A 12,129-nucleotide genomic window follows, 5' to 3' on the forward strand; every position below is an offset into this window, starting at 1 on the left:
TTCAAGGTCATCCTGGACTACATAGGGAGTTCAAGGTCAGTTTGGGTTTCCTGAACCCCATCTCAAAAACCAAACACAGAACTGGGAAGATGGCTTGGTGGATAAAGCTGCTGGGTGAGCCTGGTGGCCCGAATCCAGATCCCGGGAACCCATGCAGTGACCCGTGTACCTATCATTCCAGCCCGCTGCAGGGACATGGGAGACAGAGATGGGAGACTGTGGGAGCTCGTGGGCCAGACATCCTGATGTACACACTAATGAACTGCAAGAGGGCCTGCTTCATGATGGGAAGCAGGGATCAACACCTGAGACTATCCTCGGGCCTCCTCTCACACATCATGGTCCACACACACACACACACACACACATCAAATAAAATAGAAGTTTTTATAACTGACTGGCGCACCGGGACTGTTGAGGGTGAAGAAGCGGGTCACTGGGTATCATCCCCTGAGATCCTCCTCTTGGCATCTACTTCCTGGCTGCTCTGAGTTGAGGCACTCTGGTTCGCTGTGATGCTCTCCTCCACTGCCAGCCCAGAAACACGAAGCCAGTCTATCCCAGGGGCTCTATCTCGCCCTGGTTCCTGCCCTCTGAAGACTCTACTGTGCTTCCTGGCTGCCAGGAAGCAGAGAGCCTTCCATCCGTTTCCCCCTGCTGTGCAGTTCCATCCCACTAGGGTTCAGCCAGTAGCCAGCCAAGGACTATGAACTGGCCTCTGAAAGCCTGAGCCAGGTAACATGAACCCACCATCCCCTTAAGTCGCTCCTCTGTGCATCTGATCTCAGGGATGCAATGCTATGTATCACAGGTGCATTAAAAGGCAGCCTGTGAAGCATCTGAAGGCACGGCTCAAAAGTTGAAAAAGCTTTTGTGAGTGTGTGTGTGCATGTGTGTGTGTGTGTACAGACGCACACTTCGAAGAATTCTCTGGGATATTTATATGAGCTCACATACCATTGGCCACAATGAGCCAAACAAGGAGAGGGACCGGAAGGAGATGTGCAGGTTCCTGTGGGAGAAGCAGGGAGGCTGCTCTAGCAATTGGTCAGAGCAGGCACTGTGGTATTGGGGACCAGTGATATAAAGTACTGACATGATCACTCCAAAAGAGGGACTGATCTGCTGACCCTACATATCAGGAGAGAAATATAAAAGTGGGCTGGAGAGACAAGTCGGCAACGTGCTTACGTTGCACTCCTGAAGACCAGAGTTCAGTTCCCAGAACCCGTGTGAAAAGAAAAATGGAAGTCCGGCATGGTGGCGTGTGCTTATGACCCCAGTGAAGGAAGCTGAGATGGGTGGCTCCCTGGGCTCATGGGATGGTCAGCTTAGCCTTCTCAGTGAGTTCCAGACTGGTGGGAGAGATCGTCTCAAAAGATAAGGCAAAAAACATGAAAAAGGAGAAAGTGATGAGGAGGGTCAGTGGGTAAAGGCATCTGCCACCAATCCTGACGCTCTGAGTTCAGTCCCCAGAAACAGTGTGACAGAAAGAACTGATTCTTTCCAGTTGTCCTCTAATATCACATGTGTACCACAGCACATGTACAACCCCACACATGTGTGAGTGCACATACACACACACACACACATACACACACACAGAGTAAATCTAGTGCAATATTTTAAAATATTTGGTTATTTTTACTTTATGTGCTTGGGTATTTTGCCTGCACATATATCTGTACACCACATGTGTGCACTACCCAAGGAGGCCAGGAGAGGGCATCAGTTCCCCTGGAACTGGAGTTATAGATGGTTGTGAGCTGCCAAGGGAGAGCTGGGTACCAAATCTGGGTCTTCTGTAAGAGCAGCCAGTGTTCTTGACTACTGATTCACTGCTCTGGCGTGTGTGTGTGTGTGTGTGTGTGTGTGTGTGTGTGTGTGTGTGTGTATGTACATAGTTAGATGGAACCTGACAAAAACACCAAAAGTTGTCCTCTAGACTCTACAAGCACTCATATACATGAGCACATGTACCTGTACACACAAACGCACCTACCCACACCCCCACACACATACATACACAGAGGGAGGTGTGACCCACTGACCCCACAGAGGGAGGTGTGACCCACTGACCCACATATCAGAAGAAAAAAAATACCAAAACGCAGAAATGTTTTGAATTGTCTAGAAGCAAACCGTGATGGAGTGTTCTGACTCATTCAGAAATGCTCTCCCTGTAGAATTAATATATCTTAAAAGAATAAATTGGTCTTGATCAAACTCGAAAAACCACTTAGAGCCTTTCAAAACCAAAAGAGATGCCGAGGCATTTTGATAAGGGCCATCAGTAATCGACAAAGCAAGTTACCGCTGACTTATTTTTTTTAAAGGGGGGGGTGTTTTTTATAAATGAATCCATTACCAAGTGCTCATGAGATTATTAGAGCCCTGATAAGTGGTTCCCTGATAAAGGGAAGGAAGCTAATTAAGACAGGAATCTGTTATTTTGTGAGCTTGCCAAAGAACCGATTCCTTCATTCATCCTTCCGTACATAGCTCCTAAGGCGTCTGCATGAGACCCACCCTTGATGGGGCGCAAAGGAAGCTGATGAAGACACCATTCTCGACTCATAATCTCCCATCTGGGATGGGGAGGGAGGTGTTACAGGCCGGATCTTCAGTGTCCTCTGTTAGGTTTGAAAATGAACACCCACACAGGTACACAGCTTACTCACTCATTCCCCAACCAGCAGGTGGCGCTATTTCAGGAGGTGGTGGGGCTCAGCTGGGGGAAGGGGAAGGCATCTTGGAAGATAATATCAAGTCCCTTGCTGGTTCCTGACCCTCTCTCCCCGTCCTGGTCCATTGAGATGTGAACAGCTCCCACCACAGGCTGAGTTGCTTTGCCATGCCTTCCCGGCCTTTGAGGGAACTGATACCCTTGAAACCAGCATCCTTCATTTATTTCTGTGTTTCACCCACAACAACTCAAAAATTATACCATGTCCCCCAAATCTTAATCCTTAACATGGTACTATGGAAGGTGGTAGAAACTCGAAGAGGTGAGGCCTAGAGAAAAACCTTTAGGTCGTTGGAGATTATATTCTTAAGAGGATAGTGGCGCCCTGTCTTTCTCTTTTTTTCCTCTTTGCTCCCTGGCTCACCTCTAGGGTCTGGTTTTGCTGCATCCTGCCCTTCCACCATGATGCCCTGCATCCTCGCAGATCCTATTCAATGGGGCTAACATTAACTGATCACAGACCAAGACCTCCAAAACTGTGAGCTCACATAAACCTTTCTTCCTTTTAAACTAATTGTATTGGGTTATTTGTTACAGTAACAGAACACTGACTAACGCAGGAAGTCAGCAAACTGTAACACCATATGCTATGTCCAGTGCACAAAGTTCTGGGTTCCAACCACAGTAGCTCCCCCAAAAAAACTAAGTCAAAAAAATGAGTTTCCTTTTTTTAAGAGGGACATTTCCAGTTTTTATGGAAGTTATCTAAGCATGTGGGAAATGGCGATAGGGCCCATGGAGAATCTGCAAGTTTTTTTCCCTGCAGAAGCAGGGTGGTGGAGGAACTGGTGGCCCCAGGGATGCAGAGGTTTGCCTCTGTCCCCAGCAGTCGGGCACAAGGTTACCCATACCTCCTGTTCTTCCCCATCCTGGAGATCACAGACTGGCTGCTGGGTTTTTTATTAGGCTGGAGAAGTGGCCCGTTAATGGGATAAAGTGTAAACACATCCTTTATTTTATGTTTAGATGTGTCTGAGTGATGTGGGAACGGGGAGAGTATTTTCTTATCTTCACTGCTGAATTAAATAAACACATTAGCTCAGGTTAACAGAGCCCGGTGAAATGAGCACCCTGGAAGGTATAAAGATGTTTCAGCTCCTCGTTTCCCTCCCCAGGACTGCAGACAACCTTGGCACCCCAACTTCCAGGGCAATATCAGTAATAGAAACCATTACATCAGCATTTCCTGTCCCCTGGGAACAACAGGCTGACTCTATTGGAGGGGACGCCAAGCAGAGTGGGACAGGATGTGGTGGCCAAAGGGATGGTCAGTTTGTGACTCCGAGTCATGAATTGTCATAATCAGGAGGCAGACAGAGTATGAGGCTGTAACTGCTGCACTGCCTCCCTAAAAGGTTTGGAAATTAAAATAATAGGCTTTTACGGGAGTCACCAAGGACTCTGTCTAATGGCCACACTCTGTATCAGCCACACAGACAGACCCAGACAGGCCGGTGACAAACACAAAATGTCACCTGCACCCTTCCCCCAGGAGAAAGAGACCGAGAAACGGGAAATAGGGTTCAGTCACTGGATCAGGTTGAGAAAGGGGTCCCAGGAAAGCCGTCCACAAGATCAGGGAGTAGGGATGATCTGCTGGAAATGTCTTTTTTCACTACAAATCAAGTCACAGGGCTGGGGTGTGGCTCAGCCGGTGGGAGAGCACTTGCATAGAATCCCCCAGTAAGGCTCTAGGTATGGCTCAGTAATAGAGGACTTGCATAGAATCCCCCAGTAAGGTTCTAGGTGTGGCTCAATGATAGAGGACTTGCATAGAATCCCCCAGTAAGGTTCTAGGTGTGGCTCAATGATAGAGGACTTGCATAGAATCCCCCAGTAAGGTTCTAGGTGTGGCTCAGTGAAACAGCAGCTGAGGGTGTCTCCCCAGTCTCCACACGCTCACACACTCACGTGTCCTCACAGAACTCACTTCCTATGAACAGATGCCCTCCTTGCTGAGCTCCAACAGCTACAGAGTATGTGTCTGACCTCGTCCCCTGGTAACCCCATTTCCTGTGCTGCTGCTGCATCGGGGCCTGGTACTTCTGTTCTTGTGTTATACACTCTCTGCTTTGGGGAGCTCAGCCTGCCTCTTTTATTTTTTTAGTATTTTTCTTATTATGTATATCTGTGCGTCTGAGTGTAGTTACCCATGAAGTCAAGAGGACCTCAGGTTCTTGAATTGGAGTTACAGGGTCTAATTATCTGTCCTTTCCCTTTAAGAGACAAGTCCCACTAATCCATTACACAGGGGATTAGGAGCTACCAGAAGTGGGTCCTCTCAAAGAGCAGTTTGGACTCTTAATGCTGAGTCATCTCCCCAGGCCCATTCCCTAAGTTTTGACGGTAACTCCCAACGTGATGATTGATACATTTCTGTGTCCCCCTAGGTTCTCTGTATACTTGAGTGTCCACTTGACCTTTGAACTCCCTCCCCACCCCATCTGACCAGTCTGCAGCTGTGTGCATTAAGCATTACCTCATAGAATCTCAAGTCCATCCGCAGCTCTCCAACCCAGCTGTGCAAATGTCACCCCACAGACACAGGCACACCCCAGGGGCCTTCTAGACTGTTCTATGAAAAATGCTTACCAACTCATGTCTTTCCCTTTTGGCCCCTCCAAGCCATTTGAAAACCCGCAGCTCTGGTGAGCTTATTAAAATGCAAATCAGTTCAAGTTGTTCCTTTGCATAATTGTTCCTAGGGCCCAGGCCTGGCCTCCATCTCCCTGAGTCATGGACCATTATGGCCTCTAGGCTTGGCTGCTGCCACCCAAGGTGTGTGTGTGTGTGTGTGTGTGTGTGTGTGTGTGTGTGTGTGTGATTGTGTGGGGTACCCACACTTGTGTGTGCAGCGGTCAGAGGACTGGGTGTCCTGTTTGATTATCCCCACTTTACTCCCTTGAGACAGTGTTCCTCACTAAACCTTCATCAAATGTTCAAATAAGAAATGTTCCCCATGGTCTTGGGTGTTTAAACTTACTCCCCAGCTGGTACAGCTGCTTGGGGAGGTTGGTCTGCTTGTTTGTGCTGTGTAAGGTGGTACCAGTGGTGCAGCCTTGCTGGAGGAAGTTTGTCGCTGGGGACAAGCTCTGTGATGAAAAGCCTCAGGCCCTTTCCAGCTCATTTTCTCCACTTTGTACTTGTGGTTCAGGGTGAGCGCTCAGCTTCCTGCTCCAGCCGCCACGCCTGCTTGCTGCCATGCTTCCCCGCCATGGCGGACTCTTAGCCCTCCAGAACGCTAAACCCAAATAAACGCTTCCTTCTGTAAGTTGCCTTGGCTGTAGTGTTTTATCAGAGCAATAGAAGAGTAATTAATACAGCCAGGGTGACAGTAATCAAGCTCCAACTATCCTCTGGTACCGGCCTCCCATAGTATTGGGGTACACAACCCCAAGGGTGGGTGCACAGCCGTACCCAGCCTTTTTATGTAAGTGTTGGGAACTGACCTTAGGTCTTCTACTTGCCAAGCAAGCTCTCTTACACTGAGCCATCTCCCCAGCCCCCTTTCCTGCCTGTTCTACATCACCTTTCAGCTCTAGGTACTGGGGTGGACTCTAGCCCTTCCCCCACACACCCCTCTCTCCTCTAGAGCAGGATTCTTCCTGAGATGATGGCTATATCACAGCACACGTCTCAACCCAGGAGTTGAGAACCACTGGTTTAGGCTACATAGGGCGCAGAAGGACAGCCCGCGCTTCTTAAGAAGGCCTCAATGGGAGGGGAGGGGAGGACAAAGAAAAAAAAGTCCCCCCACTCACCCGACTTCCATAACTGGACCCTCGGCATTCTCAACTAAAGAATGTCTTTTTTTTCTCCCCCATTTCATTCTCTCTCTTTTTTTTTTCCTCTCAAGACAGGGTTTCTCTGTGTAGCCCTAGCTGTCCTGGAACTCACTTTGAAGACCAGACTGGTCTCAAACTCACAGAGATCCACCTGCCTCTGCCTCCCAAGTGCTGGCATTAAAGGTGTGCGCCACTACACCTGGCCTCACTTTCTTTTTTAAAAGAGTTTTAAAAAGTGTGTGCGTGTGTATACATGTGTGAGTGCAGATGCACACGGAAGCAGGAAGAATGTGTCAGATTCCCTGGAGCTGGGGTTACAGGCAGCTGTAAGCCACCTGAGTGGGTGGTGGGAACTGAACTTGGTCCCCTCCAAGAGCGTTAAGCACTCTTGGCTGCTGACGTGTCTCTCCTGTTTCCTTATTACGTCTACCTTTGTGCTTTCTTTTCTTTTTAAAGTAGCTTGACTGAATGCAAAGTGTGGTAGCTCAGGAGGCAGAAGAACGCCATAGATTAAGGGCCAGACTGGGCTATACAGCACAGCCTGAACTGCTTGGAAGCCCTTGTATCAACAGAAAAACAACCAAAAATAGGGGTTGGGAAGGTAGCTCAATGGTGAGAGCACTTGGTATGAGGTTTGAATGCCCAGCACCCAGGTAAGCTGGGAGTAGACTGTAACCCCAATGCATGGGATGAGGGTGAAGACAGGGGTCCCCAATGCTTGCTGGATATCAGTCTACCTCAAGGCACAGTCAGGAATCCTGAAAGTGACAAAGTGGTCCTCCTCTGGACTCTGCGCATGTGCGCATGTGCGCACACGTGCAAACCCATGTGCATATACACTACACTACACACACACCCAAATGGGATGCGTTAGTGAACGGATGCTGCCTGAGGCTAGTACACAGTTGTCAAAGATGCTGCAGACAGCCTGACCCCAGCTGAAAGCATGTGGGAAGTGTGCATGGGACGTGGTGCTCACTGAAAATCCCTGTGCTCTCCCCAGCCACTGAAGAGCCACTGACCTTAACGTTTGTCTCTTACCTAACGTCCTCCTGAAGGAAAAACCTTCTCAGAACGTATCCAGATTAGGGCATGCCTGCCTCCTACCAACCGTTAACGTGAAATCCGGAAGATATCCCACTCTGGTGTCACCAGCCTAACCTGCTGTCTCCTCCGGTGCAGTTCCCGTTGAATGCACTGATGTATGACATCACTTTTGTTCCAACTATAAAAATGCACACGTGTAACCTGTTCCCCGATGGGACACAGCACTCGGCCCCCAGCAGTCAATTATACGCACCTCTGAATGCACGATCTACTTCCTTCCTTCATTTAGTAACTCAGGCTTATAAATTTCGTGGTCTATTTGTGTGTCTGTGCATGTGTGTGATGCGCCACACCAGAAGGACGAGGCCGGAGGACAGCTCACAGAAAGCCTGTCCTCTCCTTCCACCACGGAGAGGGTCCAACTCAGGTCATCAAGCTTGGGAACAAACACTTTAAGCAGCAGAGCCATCTTTGTCTGCCCCTGATATTTTAAAGATTTATTTATGTGTACATGTGTGTGTGTGTGTGTGCCTGCATGAGTTTATACGTACTCCATGCCTGTAGGACCTCCAGAGGCCAGAAGGTGGGGTCAGACCCCAGAGATGGAGTTACAGGCATTTGTGAGTCACTTGATATGGGTTCTAGGAACCAAACCCAGGTCTTCTGCAAGAGCAGTATACACTCTTAACTACCTAGCCATCTTTCCAATACACCTACCACTTTTTTTTTTTAATTTTTATGAGCGGGTGTACCTGTGCATATGTTCATGTGTGTAACTGAAGTTCATGTGTGTTACCTGGGACACAGTGTGTGAAGGTCAGAGGAAAACCTTGGCTTTAGTCCTCCTCTTCCATCTTGAGACAGGCTTTCTCATCCGTCGTATGGAAAGACAGGCTGGCCGGCTCTGGAGCTTCTGAAGGGGTCTCACGGGACGGAAACTCAAAGGGCAGAAGGAGCTTTAATCTGTGGTCATAAAAGAATACTTGTGCCCTGGGTCTTTAGGAAAGATTGTTGTGTTTTAGACAAAAGAATTTTAAAGTAACTTCAACTGCCTAAGAAAAAAAATTGACTACAATATTTCTGGGTAGAAAAACTTGGAGCTGGGCACAGCAATGCATACTTGTAATGCCAGCACTCAGGAGGCAGGGGCAGGAGAGTCAGAAGTTGAAGGCTATCCTCAGCTACAACGTGAATTTGGAGACAGCCTGGGATACATGAGATCCTGTCTCAAGAAATGTCGGGGAAAAAGAAACAGAAAACTTAGGTCTTAAAGGACAGATTGATTGTGCATAGCAATGAGGGCAGAGGTAGAAACAGAGAAACATGGAGAGGAGACAGAAACGTGTGTGTGTGTGTGTGTGTGTGTGTGTGTGTGTGTGTGTGTGTGTATGTGCACGCACATACACACACACACCACAAGTCTCAACAGTGACTTTGAACAGAAAGACAAGGAGAGACCCTGCCCCACACGTCTGCTGCACTGATGACTACACACTGAGTGTCCCATCTAGCCCATGCCACCTGCCATGGTAACCTGGCTGGGGCAGAATGAAGCACAGGCTGGTCTAAGGTTTAAAACAATTCCCACAAAAGCTGTGAACATGCAAAAGTTTAAAGTGATTGATTTACTATCTTAAAATATCTGGAAGAATAACTACCATTTAGAGCTGGAGAGATGGTCCAGCAGTTAAGAGCACTGCTGCTCGTCCAGAGGACCTGAGTTCAGTTCCCAGCATCCACGTTGGCCATGCAAATGACTGCTGTGCTCGTGGAGGCCAGGAGAGGGCGTCAGGTCCCTGGAGCTGGACTTATAGGTGGTTGTGAGCCGGCCAACATGGATGCTGGGAACCCAAACACCTTTGAGAATTGGGAACAATCATTTTCAGGAGGTGTGATTCTTTAAGATTGAGAAAAAGCATGGACTCCTTACCTTGAAAGGGGCAGAAAGGTTTGGCTCAGCTACTATAAGCTGAATATAATGGTGCTCACTCTGGGAAGAGCCAATAGCTAAGAGAGCGCAGCCAGTGCCACCGCCCATAATCCCAGCTCTCAGCAGACTGAGGCAGGCGCACTGCCGTGAGTGGACGCCAGCCAGTGCTACCTAACCAGAACAGATGTAAAGAAAAGACTGAAGGCCAGGGGAAAAGCCAGTAGCTCGGAAGGAAGAGGCAGAAATATTTATTCTTTGTGTAACACCCAGGAATAGCACTTAGGAAAATTACTAAAATAAAATTCAAAACTATTAAAAATCCAAAGGTGACTGTCGCCTCCACGGTCTCAAAAATCAGCTCAGAGAAGGGCCTGCGCTCTGGTGAGAAGCACTGGGCCGAGTGTCCGACCCTGACATGCGGGTGCTGCGTCTGCGCCCAGCTGCCTGGTGGTGTCACTCTGGAGCACAGCTGAAGTTCTGCCCTTGACACGATGAAGGTGACCGGACCGAGAATCTTCTGGGGCCGGAGGCTTTGTCTTTGGAGATCCTTAATTCAGATAAGCTCAGCATCCAGAAATGTCCTTTGCTTTGTTCTTCCTCTGGTATCTCGTGTCCTTGGGATCAAAGCCTCTTTCCCTGGCACCGAACAGTGCCCACTGTGGAGTTCTGGCCATGTAATCCCTCGCACTGAACGTCTTTGCGCCTCCGCTCTGTTCATACTGCAGGACGAGCTCTTGGAAGCGGCTGTAATCGATCCACGTCCACCACTCTCCACTGACCTTAAACTACAAAGAAAAGTTGTCAGAAGCAAAACTACAAGGAAAAGGGTTCCAGTCCCACATGGATAACTGTAGTAGGAGCTGTCTGCCTACGTTTATGACAGTTTGACACAAACTAGAGTCATTTTGGAAGAGAGAACCTCAACTGAGAAAAAGGCACCCATCAGACTGGCCTGCGGTGCATTTTCTTAACTGATGAATGATGTAGATGATGTCCCAGTTCACCATAGGTGGTGGCATTCCTGGGCTGGTGGTCCTGTGTGCTGTAAGAATGCAGGCTGAGCAAGCCATGGGGAGCAAGCCAGTAAGCAACACCCCTCCATGGCCTCTGCATCAGCTCCTGCCTCCAGGTTCCTGCCCTGACTTCCTTCAGTGACGGACTGACTGCAAGCAATACACTGAAATAAACCCTCTCCTCCCCAAGTTGCTTTTGGTCATGGTGTTTAGCTAAGCAATAGAAACCCTAACTGAGATAAACAGCATTAGTTTGGACTGGAAAGATGGCGCAGGCTCAGCGATCAAGAGTATTGTTCTCCCAGAAAACTAGTTTGTGCCAGCACCCATGATGGGCAGCTTACATCTTCCAGTAACTCCAGATCTAGGAGATTCAATGCCCTCTTCTGACCTCCATTGGCAACCTCCTCCCACCCCATATACACCAGCATACAAAAAATAAAAATAAATGTTTTTTTAAAGATCAAAGAAATGTCAAAAGTTTCCAGTGAGAGAGGCAAGAATGTGTCTCTGTTGGTAGAGTGCTCTCCAAACATGTATGAAGCCTTGGCTTCCATCCCCAGCACTGCACAGGCTGGACATGGTGGTGTGCGTCAGAAACTCCGCATTCAGGAGACAGGATCAGGATGATCAGAAGTTCAAGGCTAGCCTGAGCTATATGTGACCCTTGCCCAAAACAATGTTTTAAATTGCTAATCAGCCTGGTTCTCCTCTGGTGTCACGGTTCCACGTGTTTTTGGACTGCTTGTGTCCCTGAAGCCCACTCCACCCCAGGTACAGATGGCCCGACTGTTGATAGGGAATACTTCCTGAACGGGGCACGGTGGCCCAGACCCTGGGTGACTGAGGCAGAAAGACCACAAGGCAGAGGCCAGAGCAGGTTGTATTTAGGAATACACATACATGTACATCATAAACAGACAGCCACGTAACAACAATTCATGACGAGGTTAGAAGTTGAAAGAGTGCAAGAAAGGGCAATGGGAGGGGGACTGGAGGAAAAGTGCAGGGGATAGGATGCTAAGTGCACTATAATCTGAAAAATAAAAGAAGAAAAAACACAAAGCCTTAAAAAACAGAAGTTATATAAACGGGGGAGGTGGTCAGAGGCCAACCAGCCTGCAGACTGAGTTTCCCTGGGGCAGGGTGACTGCAGATGACCACCGAGAGCTAAGCACTGGTGTCACCTGGGTTCACAGTCACGCTGGCTCTGACTCTTCCTGCTGCGGCTGCTTTTATCTGGTATGTGTTTTCACCCTTCTGTTAGCAGAATGTGCGGAGGGCTTTTTATTGCTAAACTTTGCTTGAGTAAAGCCTTAATCAATGGCGTCTAATTCCGAGCTGCTAAATGACTCAAGCCTTTGCACCCTAACACGCATACAATATCTCATTAGCAGAAAGCCTCGTTAAGAATTTCAATTCAATAATGGGGAATAATCCAATTTGTACTCTCTTAAGTAAATTGCTTCTCAAAAGTCATTGTGGCATAATGGCCGTGAATAAAGAGAACAGAGGCGACAGAGGAGGGGCCGAGGAGACTCCTTTTGTGGGGAAGGCTTTTCATCCAGAGCCTCTGCCTGGCATTCCCGTGTGTAAAGTTACTGTTGA

The 12,129-nt window shown here is 48.4% G+C and overlaps 1 protein-coding gene across 2 annotated transcripts in view; it reads right to left on the reverse strand.

Annotated features, from left to right (window-relative positions):
- Positions 1 to 9,733: 9,733 nt before the first annotated feature.
- LOC125400071 (S-adenosyl-L-methionine-dependent tRNA 4-demethylwyosine synthase TYW1) overlaps positions 9,734 to 12,129 on the reverse strand; it is a 74,457-nt gene continuing 72,061 nt past the window's right edge. For both annotated transcript variants that reach the window (XM_048433763.3, XM_085681921.2), the window contains one exon: positions 9,734 to 10,293. In XM_048433763.3, the coding sequence (XP_048289720.1) occupies positions 10,072 to 10,293 (222 nt within the window). In that variant the 3' untranslated portion in view covers positions 9,734 to 10,071. The remainder of the gene's footprint in view (positions 10,294 to 12,129) is intronic.

The sequence above is a fragment of the Myodes glareolus genome, chromosome 2 (assembly GCF_982192425.1).
Source record: "Myodes glareolus chromosome 2, mMyoGla1.1, whole genome shotgun sequence".
In the NCBI taxonomy this organism is placed as follows: domain Eukaryota; kingdom Metazoa; phylum Chordata; class Mammalia; order Rodentia; family Cricetidae; genus Myodes; species Myodes glareolus.